Genomic DNA, 16,957 nt, shown 5'->3' with positions numbered 1-16,957 from the left:
ACTCTTTAGACTTCCTCTTTAAAAATCATCTTGGCCCTAAATCATTAAGTTTGGTACTCTGCTGATCTGATTAGTCTAAGTTCATTACTTAATTTCTTTGTCTTTGTACTTCAGTCCTATGGCTATCAAATGTAGAATTTTCTGTTTTGCTATCTTCTCTTACTCCCTTTTTCCATTACCATATCTTGAAATTAACTCCTACATGCCCCAGGAAAAAGTAGCATGTCATTTGATGCATACATTTGAAATTTCTCACTTAAAATAGGCTAAATTCATAGGCAAATTGCTCTAGTGGAAAATATTTAAAATTCCCCTTTCTATAAACACTTTATGTTAACAATGTTAACAGATAGAGTACCAAAGCTTCATGTGAGATCAGCTTCATTAATCTAGACATGATACACATAAAGTCATAAGCATTATATTTTATGAATGAAAACAGTGTCCCCAACTACCTTTAACAACATTGAGGTCTCTGAACTCTGTATTATATACAATTAATTGTAATAGTGTTTGGGACACATGCTAGGTACATATAAATTTTTTTCCATAGTAGAAATATTTTAACATATTTTCAGCTTTCCTCCCTCTAATTGTTATATTCTCTATCAAGTAATTCTGTAAAATAACTTTCCCACTGAAATTCTGAAACCTATGTTCTAAGAAATGCTATTTCCTGTCCACGAGTGATCACTGGAAAGTTGTTTCAGCCAATTAACTCCAATGCAAAGGAGAAAAGGTAGTTCAAGACCTTTTCTCACACCAAGCTGCCTGCCTTTATGCTGTTGCTTATTATTAGCAAAATGCCCTAAGGGAGGGTTAACAATCATTGGTGGGAACCAATATACGTAATCCCTAGATCAAGTGTAGACACATAGTCACTTGTCTTTGTCCATGAGTCTGTGGCTGTCCCTTAGCAAAAACCTACAGCACTTGACATCAGCTGGCCCCGAAAATGCAGTTATAAATGTGGAGAGCCACAGGCAAGATGAGGATATTGGACATAATAAAATATATAAGGAAGGCTTAGAAATCAAGAGAAATGATAGCCCTAAAAACAGACCAAGTAAAGGCACTGGGACAATTGGAAATGTGGCAGGTAGACACTGGAAATGAAAGCAGAAATACTAGTAGGCAAAGGGATTGAAGAAAGCAAAAAGAATAATAGAGAGGAACAGGTGAACAGGAGAAGTCATGGTGTAAAGTCACTCCAGCAGAATGACCACAGCAGAAAATTACATTTGCTGATTGTTCTCAGGCATCTTCCCACAGATGTATGCTCAGGCTAACTTCCCAGGATCCTTCATTTTGTGGAGCGCTGATTTGCCTTTATATTATAATGCTGTTAATGACAGGTATAATATGTGATTATACGAAATATGCTGTATTCATTACAATGCATTCAATAATTAATCTTCCTTGTCATAGAATGCAATCTCTAATAGCAAAGTAGGCAAAAGGAAATTTGTACATTTGCTTAGGTCCCTGTGATACTTGAGCCAAATTACTGTTCCAGCAGCATGAATGTAATTCTCGAAAACATGCTCTCATTAAAAGAAGTAAGCTCAGCTCGATATGGAATGAGAATTTGCATAGTTATTTTGCTTATCTGGGTGAATTTACACACGTATATGTATATAAAATATGATATTCAAACATATGCATACAAAGTCAATTAGAAGTGACTGGAACCTTTTGTTTAAAACTCCAAAGTAACACTATAATATTGCTATAAAAACATACCACTTTAAAATATATACATATAAATATTGCTGTAGGAAGTTGAAGAAAGCATTGCTGCTCTATCTACAAAATGAAGTAAAAATTAGTTCCTAAATATCTGTACATAAAATTGGTCTTGGTTATCTACTTATCAATCAGTGAAGAGATATATTACCATTTCAATGTCCATGCATCAGTCACTAAAAGGTTTTGAAAAAATATTAAGTTAGCTTTTTCATTTTTAGTCAAATGCATTATAGAAGAGCCAAAGAAATGGAATTCATTTTTCATATAAAAATACCTAAACAATGCATAGAAATATACAAAACATGCTGTATTTCCACTCTTAGAATTTGTGAACCATTGTTTTCTAAGGAAAATCTTGGCTCTTAATGAAAGGAAGGAGAGAAAGGCATCAAATAATGCATAGTGTGTGATTTACCCATGAGTGTTTCCCAGCAGTTGGAAACGGCTCCTAGGAGGCCTACAGCGGGATGCAAAAGTGGACCACTTTGCAGGCTGGGGATGAGTGTGAAGGTGAGAACAGCATCATGATTCTTTAGAATGACCTCCAGTGTGCAATACAGTATCCTCATTTTGAGATCTTAAAAAAAAATGTACCTTCAAGGGATAGCAGAAATTATCAACACATAAGTCAGTAGAAACCGAATAGAATAGATTGCTCTCTCCTATCAATTTCATAAACGTCTCAACTTTTCGAGGGGAGCTCTGTATTAAACTGTTAATAAAAAATGATGCCACATTCATTTTATGTAGGTCTGAGAATGGCTTAGAATACAGAAATTGTTTAACACAGAGATTCCTACCCTTTCTCGTTTTACAGAGCCAAGATATCTTAGTAATTTTTAGCCATACTCTCAAGCCAAAAGAAATACCTAACTGTTCTATTTATTAATTAGTAGGGGCAGACAACTTAATAAGTACTTATGTTCTACCAACTGAGAAGGAATTTGAAAAATAATAATATACTCTAATAAAAAAACAATCATTTTATTTTATTCTTTATAACCATAGTTACCTACTAACAGGATGTGTTTGTCTGTTGGACATACCAAAACAGCTCAGATCATGGAATTTGAGCATACCTTGCCCCTCTCTCCTACTGGTCCAACATTATTTTCAGAGGGTACTTCGCTCTTTGCCACAGTGGTCACCCAAACCCAGCTTTTCAAAGATGTGATATCATGTCAAGGAAGACAATACAATCTATTACACTGAAAATGGGAACTAGCTCAGGCTAGTGGTTCACACAGCGTCTGATAGGTATTACTGTGTTCTTGTCAAGGACATAAAACAGCCTTCCCAAACCCTTGTGAATCTCCTGATGGGGCCCAGGGTGCCTCCGTGCAATTTTGGAAGAATGTGTTTACCCAGTGACTCTGAATCTCCTCATTGTGGAATGTTTCTTCCTCATTCCTGCTGGTTTTCAGATGTTCGGAGTTAAAAGAACTAGAAAATAAAATTTCTTAGAGGCCAGTTTCCACTTTCAACAGCCTTGACTACCCAGTCCTCTTAGACCATTGATAGCTGCTATCCACATCTTTACTGACATCACCTTTATCTGCAACACTCCTCCCTTGTAGCTATTTTTTTTGTTTTTGCAGTTTGATAAAATCCTGTTGGTGCCTCTCATGAAGATATCTTTAGTATTGTATGTTTCTACCATTTCTGCCTTTCTGCGCTTGATCTTTGATTTATTTGACTTCACGTCTGTTGCTTCAAATCATTTTTCTGTATTCGTTATTGTCCTCATTAGGAAACTGTTAAACACATATTTAAGAAATTATATTCTGATACCAGAATCACTCTACCAGTTTTAAGTTCTACTGACCTTACTGCTTGTGATTTGACCAATAATTAATTCAAATCGCACCTCCATGCACTCTTAAATTCCCTCACTTCCAGTAAACAAAGTGGTTACTTTCCTTTCAGAAATAAAGAAAAAGGGGCAAAATGAGAATACCACGTGGCAATATATAATGATCATGTTATCATATTGGTGGTTCTATTATTTGTTTTTCTTGTTCTGACTTTCAAAAAGAATTCAATTTCAGTTGTTTTCATTCTGAGGGAATGAGCAAAACTATTTATTGCACATTCCATATACAAAGGAATGTGGGAATGAAATTGGAATCTGTTCATAAATAGAACATGAACCTTCTAATTTTAGAAGACTAAACTTCTCACATCACATTGACATAGCTGATGCCTTTTCACTTATTTTATTTCACATTGCGATTTGCATAAAGTTTAAGTATATAGATCCTTACATACATAGTATTTCAAAGTATAAAAACAATATAATTTTTTAAACATTGGTCCTTTCGATACTGTATATATCAATATTACCTTTGATTCCAAATAGGCTAATTATTTCCATAACAATAATAACTATGAGAAAATGGAGAATTTCTGTAATAATAGATGTTTCTTTATGAATCCTATATATCAAATATACCATGCTGTGTAGGTTAATAACTTTTACTTCAAGAAGTGATTTCAGGGGCGCCTGCGTGGCTCAGTGGGTTAAGCCTCTGCCTTCAGCTCAGGTCATGATCCCCAGGGTCCTGGGATCGAGCCCCGCATCGGGCTCTCTGCTCAGCAGGGAGCCTGCTTCTCCCTCTCTCTGCCAGCCTCTCTGCCTACTTGTGACCTCTCTCTCTCAAATAAATAAATTAAATCTTTTTTTAAAAAAAGTGATTTCAGCTACCTTTAGGAATCATAAGTAGTTAAAATACAGTAAAACCCAAATGATGGATAAAAAATATGTTACCCCATAGCTCGCAACACTGAGTCAAGACAGGTTGTCCCTAACCCTAAAAGCTACTCGCACCACTTATAAATTTAATATTAAACGAATTTCAATGGTATAACCAAATCTGAGTTCTATATTTGTGTTTTCATTAAAGAAAACCTATAACATCTTAAGTATAAAATACAAGTGTCTATTTGTAAGACAGACCCCTGGTTTTCTGCTCCATTCTGTTTGTTTTAGTTTGGGGCGGGTGTGAAATTTTCAGATGTCTTCCATGGTTACTAATCCTGACTGTCCGTCTTCCTCCTGGATGTCTGGCACCTTCCACTTGAAATGCATGACCGTGCATGTGCTTCTCCTTTGCTGTGGCCTCTGCTGTGTCATTTTTTTGCTTTCAGATAGCGGTGGGTGTGCTCGCAAACGTGCTGCCATGTCTGTTACAATAACATCTGTGAAGAGAGTTCAGAGTTCTCCAAACCTATTGACTGCAGGTATAATATCACTAACTCACAGAATGTCACCATCGAATGGCTTAATCTGACCTTTCTCTCTTTCCAGAGTTATCTCCTTGGGATGATGAAAGCGGCTGTAAATACCTTTCTAATGCCTGACCAGTTCTTATTTTTCTTGTCTCAAGAATAGCTCCTATCCTTTCTGTTTTTGTTCTAAAAATAGAAAGCCAAAGGAAACTGATATCTTATTTTTAAAAATTGTTTAAAAACTAATTAAAAACAACAGTCACCTGCCAAAAATGTGTTGAGGAACAACTACAAGTGTTAATAACTATTTAAGTGGTTTTTTTTTTTCTCTCATGAGTTAAAGTAATAGAATATTTAGTTAAGATAAATCACAGGTGCTTTAGTTATTTTTTACCTAAAAACTGCTGGGGGGTGCGGTGGGGATCCACGGGGTTGGGGGGATGGGCAGGAAAAGGGATTTGCAAGAAAGTGAATTGTTACTAATTCATTTCTTCGCCAAGGGTCACACAAAAAAATGGGATCAAATATTAGTTTTGAAAAAGACCTTAAAACATCCTTTAATCCAATCTGCAAAGACCCTTCTAATGTAAATTTTTAAACATCTTGGTCCAGTAAGGAGGAGTGCTACCCACAGATATAGATAAATCTGCAGAAAGTAGTTGGGAGTGTGACCTTTCCGCCTCCCCTGAGGTGTGTCTCTTTATGACTTACGCGGTGGGTACAGTCTGCACTGAGAGGGGTTACTGATACGAAGGATCAAAGTAAACCCAGCAACCCCCACAAACTGAAAAAGGGCCATACCTTCTCGTGACTGGTTGGTTGGCTGGTTGGTTAGTGGGTGTTTCCTTGTTTTTTCTTTATAATATTTGTGGGTTTGGGAAAAGTTGGAGAGAGATAGTGTTTAAATAATTTTAATCCACACTGTGCCTAGCAGTGTCTTTTACACACATAAATTTAGTAGTTAATACTGAAGATGTCCGTGGTTAGAGCCCCTCTGATCCCAGGCAGCCATGTTGAGGAAAAAAACAGGCTTTCATGTGTAGAATTCCCACCCTTACTCACCACCACCTCCAGTTCACAGATGTTTAAATACCAGTCCAGGTGGTTCCATAATACAGTGCATTTTAAAAAACAAATTACATTGCAATGTGTATAGTATGATATCATTTTGGTTAAGAAAAATCTCTCTATATGTTTGCTCGTGTGTGTATGCCCATGGGAAAATGTTAGAAAAACCCAAATGTGGATACCTGAGGGAAATGGGAATGAAGGAAAAAGAAAACAAACAAACAAACAGATTAAATAAATAAATAGAATTCTAGGGCCAGCAGGTAACTGGAATGCCAAACCACAAATATCATTGACATTTCAACCAAGTAAAATTCTGTCCCAAGCTACTCGGATGTGGACCCCTTTGCGTGTCCCGTTTGGGAACGTGGCACTATTTCAACAATGCCAACTTGTTATGATTTACAAAAGTAACCACGAAAGAAATAACAGTAGATTGAAATAGAGATTGCCATTCTGTAGAGTCAAAACTAGAATATCAATTTCATTTCACTCAACGTAGTGGAAAAATTTTAATGCTTCAGAATCAAAATAACAGAAAAGATTTAATACTTTAGGAACATGAAATAATCTTCAGTAGTAAAAGTAGGTAATGGCTCTGGACGATTTAAACTTTTGTATCACTAAGAGTAAGATCTCTAGAGAATGAAGTCCCTTGAACTTTGTTTTTTGTTACATGAGAAATGGATCTCTTTTGTATTAATTAGACACATGAGATATGATTCCCTTTGCAAGGAAGTTTTAATTACATTTTGAAGAAAATTATATTTTCTGCCTCTTTATGTCTCTTATAGTATGTGGTAGCCTTCACAAGAACTTATTTGACACAGTGTCTTTTTGTGAATCAAAGGGGAATTAGTAAATATTTACTACATCAGATATTATTAAAATAAAACAGCCTTTAAGCAAAAGACCACCTCCACAAAGTATTCTCAGCTTCCCTCCATCCACCCTCGGGTCACAAAGTCAGGATGAGTCATTAATTATTTATCCCTTAAACCAGTGTGTCTTGGTCAACCCTTTAGAAGTAAAGTCCCAATGGACAATTCATAGCATACCCTGATGTTTTCAACCTAAGCTAGAACCACAGCACTGACTATGGTGACCATTTTATTTTACCAAAACGCTTGTCAGTCTAAAATAACACTGATTTGGTGGTACACTATGGTGACTGAGTCCGGCCAACACCACCCATGTGTTTTATACATGGCCTTGGGAAATGTCATCTGTTTGTACCTCAAGTTTCCTTTCTTTAAAAAAGAATTATTTGTCATTTTCCTACCTCTCTGAGAACTTAATCATTTCCCAAACTCACAAAGATTTGTCATAATTCAATAAGAGTAAATGAAGAAAATAAGTAAAATGTCTTATCCCAGTACTTGGAAACACAGTAGGCATTCAATTAGTTGAATTAATATGTTTAATTAATTTTTGCAAAGCATTTGAGCTCTCTAAAGAAAGGAGCTATAAGCATTAAAATCATCATAATTTCCAAGAAAAGTATAGTTTATAATGTGTAATATAGCATACCAGTTAAGAGGAATTTAAATAAAACCTCAGAGTAAAGATTCCAGTGTAACAGGTACCACCAACACAGCTACGTAAAAATCATAATGTTGGAATCATAAAATCAGAAAGGACCTTTGAGGGCCTCCAGCCCCATCCCCAGACTGAGTCAGGAATACTTTGCCAACTTCTGTGACAAGTGTCCACCACCTTCTGTCTGGACATGGGGTACATTCATTGTATCAGTGAAGACCGCTTATAGTTTTTAATGCAAAATAGCCAGGGAATGATAAATCTGTCCCATTTATTCATTCTTGAATTTTCAGAGAAGCAATGACCATCAGATAAGGAATACCAGAAATCAAAGCCTCTGATCCCTAGAATTTTCACGAGTGAACAAGATACTGGGCAAAACCATTTTCACCATGAATCTGCCAAATCGTTTACATGCTAGATCTGTTTTGTTTTATTTTGAACCAATGTTCTCTTTACTTGACATGGTTCCAGGATGCTTTCTGTCACCTGCTCCAAGCCACACTTGTCCTCCCTTCCTAAGCTTTCTTGGCAGAAATTAAATAAAAGCAAGCCTATGGTGAATAGTATTCATGTGGGATGGTATTTATCTTTCAGGGCCTCTGAAGAATTATAATAAAATAGCAAATCAGGATTGGGCATATTAAATATATAAATATGTTATATATATTTATATATTATGTTCATATATGTAAAAAAATTATATAAATATATAAATGTATTGGTTAAATTGAATATAACTGGTTTATGTTAAAAACACAAACATTGTACATGTGAGTATCCTTAAGAGACCACCCACTTAAAGGTAGACTTTAATCATTAAGACTCATTAAAATACAGATTCATTCTGAAGTTTTCATCCATGGCTGTTTTTTTCCCTTCTCCTTGCTCATAATTCTACACACTTGTGTCTACCATGTTAATCAGGGCTCAGTAGAGTTCACCTATGTTATTATTTTTTAATTTGAGTATAGTTTTAAAAGATCACCATTCTTAATATCTCATATTTCCTGTAGCAGAGGTACAGTTTCATTTGGAATTCCTGGGCCCAGTACAGGGGGAGAGAGAAGTTTCTGGTGGAGCTCAGAGTGACTGTCCTCTGAGTCTCACACTTAATGTTTACCCCACTGTAGTTTTCATAATCTCCTGTATGGTCACCAGTAAGAAGAAACAGAACTGCCCCCTCTACAAACTGTCAATTAAAGGGAGTTTATTTCAAGTGTCCTTCAAATCTGCTCAGTCAATATACCTTCCCCCACTACACCACATCTGTACCCCTTCCGTGCCCAGCACATACCCACACACCCTTCTTTATGAGCTCAGTTTATCAAACTAAGAGTGAAATAAACTCCCTATTCTTAAGCAAATAATTATAATATAAACAACAATAATTCATGCTTCTTCTCTTTTCAGTGCCTTTCCCTCAAGTTCCAAAACGTGTTCCTTGTCCACAAACACTATGTGATGTGCAGGTGGTCAGGACATCGCTCTCCCTGGGTGCTCCAAAGCAGAATTCTAACGATTGTATTGCTACCCTTTTTGTCTTCTTTATGAAGTCCTCATCATTATTTAAGTGATAGAGAATTTCCATCACTTCTGCTTCCATTAAATCTTAGAGTCCAGTAAGCATTCCACATATAACTCTTGAAAGCTATTTTTTACTTTGCAGTACCCATTTTATTACTCTGATTTTGAATTCATTGGAGATAAATTTTGTTAAATTAGCTATTATCATAAAGGATGAAGATTTAATAGTGTTCTCTAACTCACCTGAGCTGGAGACATGGTAATGTACTCTGTGCTAATTCACATTTCTTTTTCTTCCTTTGATTTGGAAAGAATATCAAATATTTAATCTAAAAATCAAACTCACTTCTCAACTCATTTTTATCACTCCAAATTCATGTGTTTAGATTTCAAAATATTAGAAAGAAAAGGACGAGTTCTTTCACATGTAACATTCCTGTTCTATTAGGCATTGAAATACAGCAGTTTAATCATGGTCTCAGGGATCCTGCGGGAGGAGTTCAGGATTGGACAGATCAGGCTGGATGACCCCTCAAGGTCCTTTCTAAATGTCAGGCTTTATATTTCTATGTGAGGTTGACCATGTGGTAATAAAGAGCCAAACAATGCCAACGGATTACCTCAAGTGTGCATAAGTTACGGAAGATTCTTGAATGTATAATTTGAATAAAACCGACAGTCATTGAGCCTCTTTCCAACTGTATTATCAAAAGCAATTTATTAATACCGGAACTCATTTTCCACAGCTTACTGCAAGACAATGGAATATACTGTAATAACTCTTTCACATTTGAATACAAAATGACTTTAAAATGGGGATAAGGAGAAAATTCAAAGTCTAAAGTAGAGAAAGATTTGAAAATATCACATAATATGGTAGAAACAAGTACACTTTCTTAAAGTACAAAAATGAATTGCAAGCTACAAAAAATCGATTGCTATCCAATACAGGAGTTGAGTATGGTCAGTAACACAGGAGCAGCACTAGAAGCTAGGTACCTGGTGTTGATTTAATGCTTGGAGAAAATCATCACTGCTTACAAACTAGATTCCTTTTGATCCTTTAATTTGGTATTTTAAAATTCACACATCCAGCTTGGGCAAAAATAAGATAGAATTACATGGTTGCAATATTATTGAAGGAAAGAAATCAGTGCTTGTCATATGTGTCAATTACATAATTACTAATGAATGATACTTTCATGGAAATAAAAATAAATGCACAAACCTCCCATTTAGTACATTTGAGTTACTTTGAGTCTCAGAAATGAGATAATGTTTGCCAAAAAAAAAAAAAAAAAAAAAAGTGGATGTGGCTTTTTGCCAAATGGTCTTTACTGGATTATTCATTTCTTTTTCCCTAGTGTTAATGTCAACATTTCTTTTTCTTTTAGGGCGTGATTCTCAGTCACCAGACTCAGGTACAGAAAAGCTACTCTGAATAATCATTACATTTGTTGTGAGTTTTTCTTAACATATCTGTAGTCACATTGTTGACCTCATAGTAAACTTCAATTGCATATACGGTTATGTCTATTAAACTAAATTTAATTTCTAAAAAGAAATCTTCAATTTTGGAAATAGAAATAAATTTTACCCCCTAAAAAATGTTAAAAGTGAACATAGATATTTTTGTATCCAATTTGTTTTCTCTTAATGAAAGCTTGGAGATCTTACAATGATCGAAATCAAGAGACACTGAACGGAGATGCTACATATTCCTCTCTTGCAGCAAAAGGTTTTAGAAGCGTTCGACCAAACTTACAAGAAAAAAAGTCACCAACTCAGGTAATCCTGCACACTCTTGTCTATGGTGTTATGTGAAAGCGTGGTTATTAGACTGCCCTAGACCTTTTCTCTAATAACAGGTGCATATTTGGATACATATTTTATCTTTAATGTTTTGGTTTTGTATTTGTACTCCTTGCCAACCTTATATTTACAACATAGAAGACATATTTTAAGTTTCAAAACAGGTTTTGTGGGTTTTTATTTTTAATTCAGCTCATAAAAGTAGATCGCTTTCTAACATACTGTTAACCATATTTTCTAATTTTTATAAAGCTGTTAGCTGATGTTTGGATTTCAAAGTTATGAGGTCAGCAATATGTTATTTATTCAATAAACATAAGTCATGCAACTGTTTATTATATGAACTAAAAGAACACTGTGTTGGAGATACTAGCAAAATGGTGTCCCAAAGGTGGACAATGTTATTGAAACAATGTCACTAAATATACAGTACCTATACCTCAAAGTCTAAAACTATGCATATACATCAAGGTCTAAAAATATGCCAAGAGAACAGGTGTTCAGTTTTAACATAATTTTCAAGAATATAGATGGAGACAAACTTCCTAATGTATTCTCTCTAAAGACTATTTTCTCCCAGAAGGCAACTATTGATAATAAGTTAAAATGCATTCTAAACGAATGAAAATGATCATTTAATCTAGCCAATAAAATGTGTAGAATAAGAAGAAGGTATGCCATTACTTTACTTTCTTTAAGGTTGACACTAGTTTCTACAATGACTAACTTTGACTTTCTCTCTGTTTTTCCTTCAACATTATTTCTCTCTCCGGATGTTTTTTGGCAACCCAGGCACCCTTTCCACCACCCAGAAAAGAGAGCTCTTGTAGCTCTTTGATAACCAATCACCAAAAGTGTGACATTTTAGACCAATTAGTAACTAACACACAAACTCCCTCCTGTACAAAGTACTCTACTAACAAAAAACCTCGAGAGAACTATGTATTCTCATGATGACTCCAACCAGACAATTGTATATTCAGAAGAATCTAACACAACTGTGTCGTATACACAAAAAATCACTAACCCGCTACCAACAGCTGCCAGCACTGGTCCCCTACCAAATGCTGGTATCAGCACTCCATTTCTACAAGAAGACTACACACAAGATTCTCAGACTCGAAGAATTTCTACATTGAAACTAATCCATAACCAGGATCTAGGAAGCAGTGTCCACTTTAATACTCCACAGTTCTCCCAATCTGTGGAAGTCCCTTCATTTCTCAAAAGGCCTTGCTCACCACCCCCTAACCCAGTGCCTGAGATACACACAGCATCTCTTTCCATTCAGATAAATCCTGTTTCAGGACATGATCCTGAAAGCCACAAACAGCTACCTGAGCTTTCTCCAGAGACTACAAAGATACCTCTTCAGCAAGAGAGACAAAAATCTGCAGTTGCTGCGGCCTCCCAGTCCTCAGACTGCCGGGTGGTACATTACACTTTCCAATCTCTTCTTACAGGTGTTCCGTAGAGACCCTAACTCTTTTGGTTTGGGCTTCTTATATAACCTAATGCTTTGTAGTTTCAAGCAGGAAGGGAAAGGAGAAAGAAACCATCTTCCTCATCTTTCTAGTTAAAACCCCACTAAATTCATCAATAAATTTCTAGGTACCTTTTATTAAAAAAAACAGTAATATATATCAATATATGTTGTATATGTATGTAGACATGTATACACACAGATCTTTTATCCAGAAATCATGTTCCAAAATTTCTTCCTTCTAAGTATTTATTAGAAGTCAATGATGGATTGGTTACCCTTGATGCTGCAAACCACTTCAGTGCTCAAAGTACTTTTAAGTTTTACAGAAATATTTTTATGCCAGACCTCTGAGTACATAGATTTATTTTATTTACATATACCAAGTCTCTCAAAATAATTAGCAATTATAATTTATTTTGGCGGGAAACATGTATCTTAATTCAACCAGTGCTTATTTATTTCTTTGTAGCTCAGTATTCATTTTCACTGAACCTTGATCAATTCCCACTTCTTAAAATTTATTTCAGAAAGTATATTCATCAATCTTCAATTACCCAAAGAGTTAGGAAGTACATTTTTATTTCCATGTAAGTAAAATTCTCTCATAGTGTCATTCTGCTGACATTTATTCATCATTTAGAAAAGAAATGTGTTCTTCTTGATTTCTGCATAATGGCATAGTGTTAAGAGCATGAGCTTTAAGGATAAACAGATTTCAGTTCAACTCCATCCCTTACCCCACCTGTAAAGCAGAAACCTTAAGCTTAGATGATTAAAAAGACAAATGGGTGATTTCATACCACTGCTAAAATATCTCCATCAGCTAACTGTGATAGGCAAAATTAATTCACTAGAGAAAGTTCTTTGAATTAAGGTAATATCTTTGGAAAGCCCCCTATAAAATACGACAACAATAATTATAATAGCAACTAACAAATACTAAGAGTTTATTATATGCAGGTACTGTTACAACTTGTCTGTATTTATTAATAACTTCCACAATCTCATGAGGTAGGGAGCAAAATCAAGACACTACAGACAGGGTTCTGCCAGTGTCAGAGAGCAAACTTGTGTCTGGGGACACCTGCCTCCAAGAAGCAAGGGTAGGAGAAGTCATAGCAACACCATTACATTAACAACTTGGGTTACTCATCTAGCATAGTTTGGTTCTTCTAAACATTTTATTATGCTTGAAAACTCAAGTTTGATAATTTCCTTTTTCTGTGGGTTTTGTCACTATCCATGCTGACCAGTGATAGTTGATTTCATTACGTAATCCCCAGAGAATCAGCTGATCCACAAATTAAGATTTGAGACCCTCTCACTTTTTTTTCACTCAACAATTATTTATTAGTCATCTACTATGTGTCGAGTCTATTCTAGTCACAGAGCTGTATTTGAAACCATTGATAATTAAAATCTTGCCAAGGAGAGGCAAACATTAACAGAAACTTACGTAAGTAGATTACCTATATCGGAAGGAGATTATGTTAATAACTAAGCACTGCTTAGCAGGGATCTGGGGAGGAGAGTCCATGTTACTTAGGATAGTCAAAGAATCCTCACTGAGAAGACAGAATAGTTTGAAGGGGGAAGCCCTTTCCTGCAAGAGAGAGCATCTAGTGTCAAGGCTTTCGAGCTGAAGTATGCTGGGGGTGTTTGAGGACCAGAAGGAAGCCAGTGGAAAGAAGAAGGAGAAAATGAGATATAGAGTAAGCAGAGGTGAAGTCAGAGGTCACAGAGGCCAGATGACAGTAATCCCTGCAAGCCACTGCAGGATTTTAACTTGTATTCTCAATAAAAAATGGAGGTCATTGGGAGATTTGGAACTGCCACAATTGTTCTTGGACTCATCATCTAATTGAATCACTCCAGCAGCTCAGTTGAGAGCAAACTATAGTGGGGCAAGAAAGAGAGTAGGCAAGCCAGTCAGGTGGCTCTTGTAACTAAGTGACAAATGATGGTGGCTCAAAACAGGATGGAAGCAATGAAGGTGGTGAGAAATCAGATTCTGGGTGTATTTTGAAAATGGAGAAAAGAGGACTTTCTGACAGACTGGCTGTGTGTGGGACATGAGAGCAAGAAAAGAGTTGGCATTGACTCCAAGGTGTCGAGTCATTGCAACTGAGAAGGATGGAATTTGCCATCCTTTGTCCATGGAGACTGGATAACTGTGGGTAGAGCAAGTTTGAAGAAAGTTCAGAGGTTCCATTTGGGACATGGTAAGTTTGAGGTGTCTATTAGATGTCCCCATGGAGAGTTCAAGTATGAAGTCCGAAATAGGAGTCTGACATTCTGGTGAAGGGTCTAGGTTGGAGATATAAACCATCAGGCTCTGGATGGTTTTTGTAGGCAAGAGACTGAACGAGATCACCAGGGCATGAGTACAGAGAAAACAGGAAGCCCGAGGACTGAGCCCAAGAGAATCATCATAGCAAGAAGAGGAGCCAGCAAAGGAGATTAGAAGGAGCGTCTGCTAAGGGAGGAAGAAACCCAGAACCATGTGGTGTCCTAAAAGCCCAGCCAGGAAAGTGTATGGAGAAGGGAACTGTTAACTGCACAAATACTGCTGGGGCAGGTGTATGATGAGCCCTGCTAACTCACCCTTGACTTAGTGGTGGGGACAGAGACTTTCTCAGATGGGGCTTACGAGAGAGTAGGAGAAGAGCAATTGGAAAGACATCCTTTCAAGGTGTGAGTATTGTAAGCCCTTTCATTTAGTTATTCCCCATCCCTAAGTCTCAGTCCTTCATCTGTAAAATGGGGATAATAATGGCATTCATCTCATAGCACCGCAGTGAGGTTTGAATAAAATACCGTGTATAAGGAATTCAGCGTAGTGCCTGCTACATAGTAATCCCTCCATATGTAGTAGTTGTTTTTGTTTTTGTTTTTTAAATAATACCCTTTTTTGGGGCACCCGGATGGCTCAGTTGGTTAAGTGTCCTACTCTTGGTTTCGGCCCAGGTCATCATCTCAGGTTCCTGAGACTGAGCCTTGGATCAACTCAGTTCCCAGTGTGGAGTCTCCTTGAGATTTTCTCTCTCTCCCTCTACCTCACCCCAGCCCCGCCCCTGCTCACGCTCACTTGCTTTCTTGCTCAAATAAATAAATAAATAAAATCTTTAAAAAAATATAAAAAATAAATTAATATCCCTTTTCAAAACTCTGCATCTGATTGGGAAAAGGAAATATATTGTTTTCAATAATACATTTTTATTTCACCTGATATGTAATTTGTTCCAAATGTCTTCTACAGCCCTTTTTCAGAAGGTGGCCTAACATTGTTGCAGTTTTGACTTTTTTTTTTTTGGTACCAAGACTATTTAACATGATATCTACCCTTTTAACAAATTTTGAAGTGTCCAATACTGTATCATTAAGTACAGCCACAGTGTGGTAGGGCATATCTCCAGAATGTATTCATCTGGCATAACTGAAACTTTACACCTGTTGAACAGCAGCCGTTCTTCCCACCCCCACCCCTGTGCCTGGGAACCAGCATTCTACTCTGGCTCCTCCGAGTTTGACCATTTTAGATACCTCATGTAAATGGAATCATTCAATATTTGTCCTTCTGTGACTGGCTTATTTCACGGAGCACAATGTCCTCAAGGTTCATCCATGTGACAAGACTTCTTTCTTTCTTAAGACCGAATAACATTCCACTGCATCTATATACCACATTTTCTCTATCCATTCATCTACCGATCTAAGCTGTTTCCGCATCTTGCCTGTTCTGATATGTCGGGGTTTTTTAAATATTATTTGTTTATTTATTTGACAGACAGAGATCACAATTAGGCAGAGAGGCAGGCAGAGAGAGAGGAAGGGAAGCAGGCTCCCCACTGAGCAGAGATTCCCAGGACCCTGGGATCATGACCTGAGCCGAAGGCAGAGGCTTTAACCCACTGAGCCACCCAGGTGCCCCCTGATATGTCATTTTTAAGTCCCATTTTCCATGTGATGGCCTTTCACAGTGGTGACCTTTTCATTTTAAATACTTACATTCCACATTCTAGCAAGAACTCTCATTAAACGCTGGGAGCTATAAGTTACACTCTGTGAGTCAGGCTGATATAGGCTCTATTAGAAACAAAAATTCTCTACGCTGAGAAGTGAACAGGAAACTTCAGTGTCCTACAAGTTTCATTTACTTTGTTTGTTTGTTTGTTTTTATTAAAGTCTGGCCATGGATTTAAGAAGAAAGCAGCAACCTACTTTTAGGCATTTTAACTGTCTCCTTATTTGATAACATACTGCTTTATAAACTTCACACATTTTAGTTTTCTTCTTACAAAGTTATGAATAGAGAGAACACAAAATGAGGTGTGTTCCTCTTCTGTTACTGTGGGAACAGATATCCTGTTGCTAAAAATGTCACATTGTTCTTCAATGTCAGATAAGTGAAGGTCTAAGCCAGAAGCTTTGAAAAGACAGCAAAAGCGACACCCTGAGCCTTTTCCCTGGCATTTGCGAATGCTGTGCCCTTTGCTTCAGGAAGATAAACTCGACCCTTCTATTATGAAATAATATAATCAGTCATTT

General features: G+C 36.6%; 1 protein-coding gene across 19 annotated transcripts in view; it reads left to right on the top strand.

The window, feature by feature from the left end:
* The window catches only part of SORBS2 (sorbin and SH3 domain containing 2), a 205,582-nt gene that overhangs the window by 112,661 nt on the left and 75,964 nt on the right, over positions 1 to 16,957 (top strand). For 8 of the 19 annotated variants that reach the window (XM_032869928.1, XM_032869934.1, XM_032869941.1 and 5 more), the window contains exons 4-6: positions 4,897 to 4,989; positions 10,506 to 10,532; positions 10,775 to 10,899. In XM_032869928.1, the coding sequence (XP_032725819.1) occupies positions 4,897 to 4,989; positions 10,506 to 10,532; positions 10,775 to 10,899 (245 nt within the window). Of the gene's footprint in view, positions 1 to 4,896; positions 4,990 to 10,505; positions 10,533 to 10,774; positions 10,900 to 11,715; positions 12,356 to 16,957 lie in introns of those variants that run through there. The other 11 variants (XM_032869943.1, XM_032869939.1, XM_032869945.1 and 8 more) reach the window with 5 other exon arrangements.

The sequence above is a fragment of the Lontra canadensis genome, unplaced genomic scaffold (assembly GCF_010015895.1).
Source record: "Lontra canadensis isolate GAN:19392208 unplaced genomic scaffold, GSC_riverotter_1.0 scaffold39, whole genome shotgun sequence".
In the NCBI taxonomy this organism is placed as follows: Eukaryota; Metazoa; Chordata; class Mammalia; order Carnivora; family Mustelidae; genus Lontra; species Lontra canadensis.
Note: the sequence above shows the minus strand (reverse complement) of the source record. Positions and strands in the feature narration are given on the sequence as shown.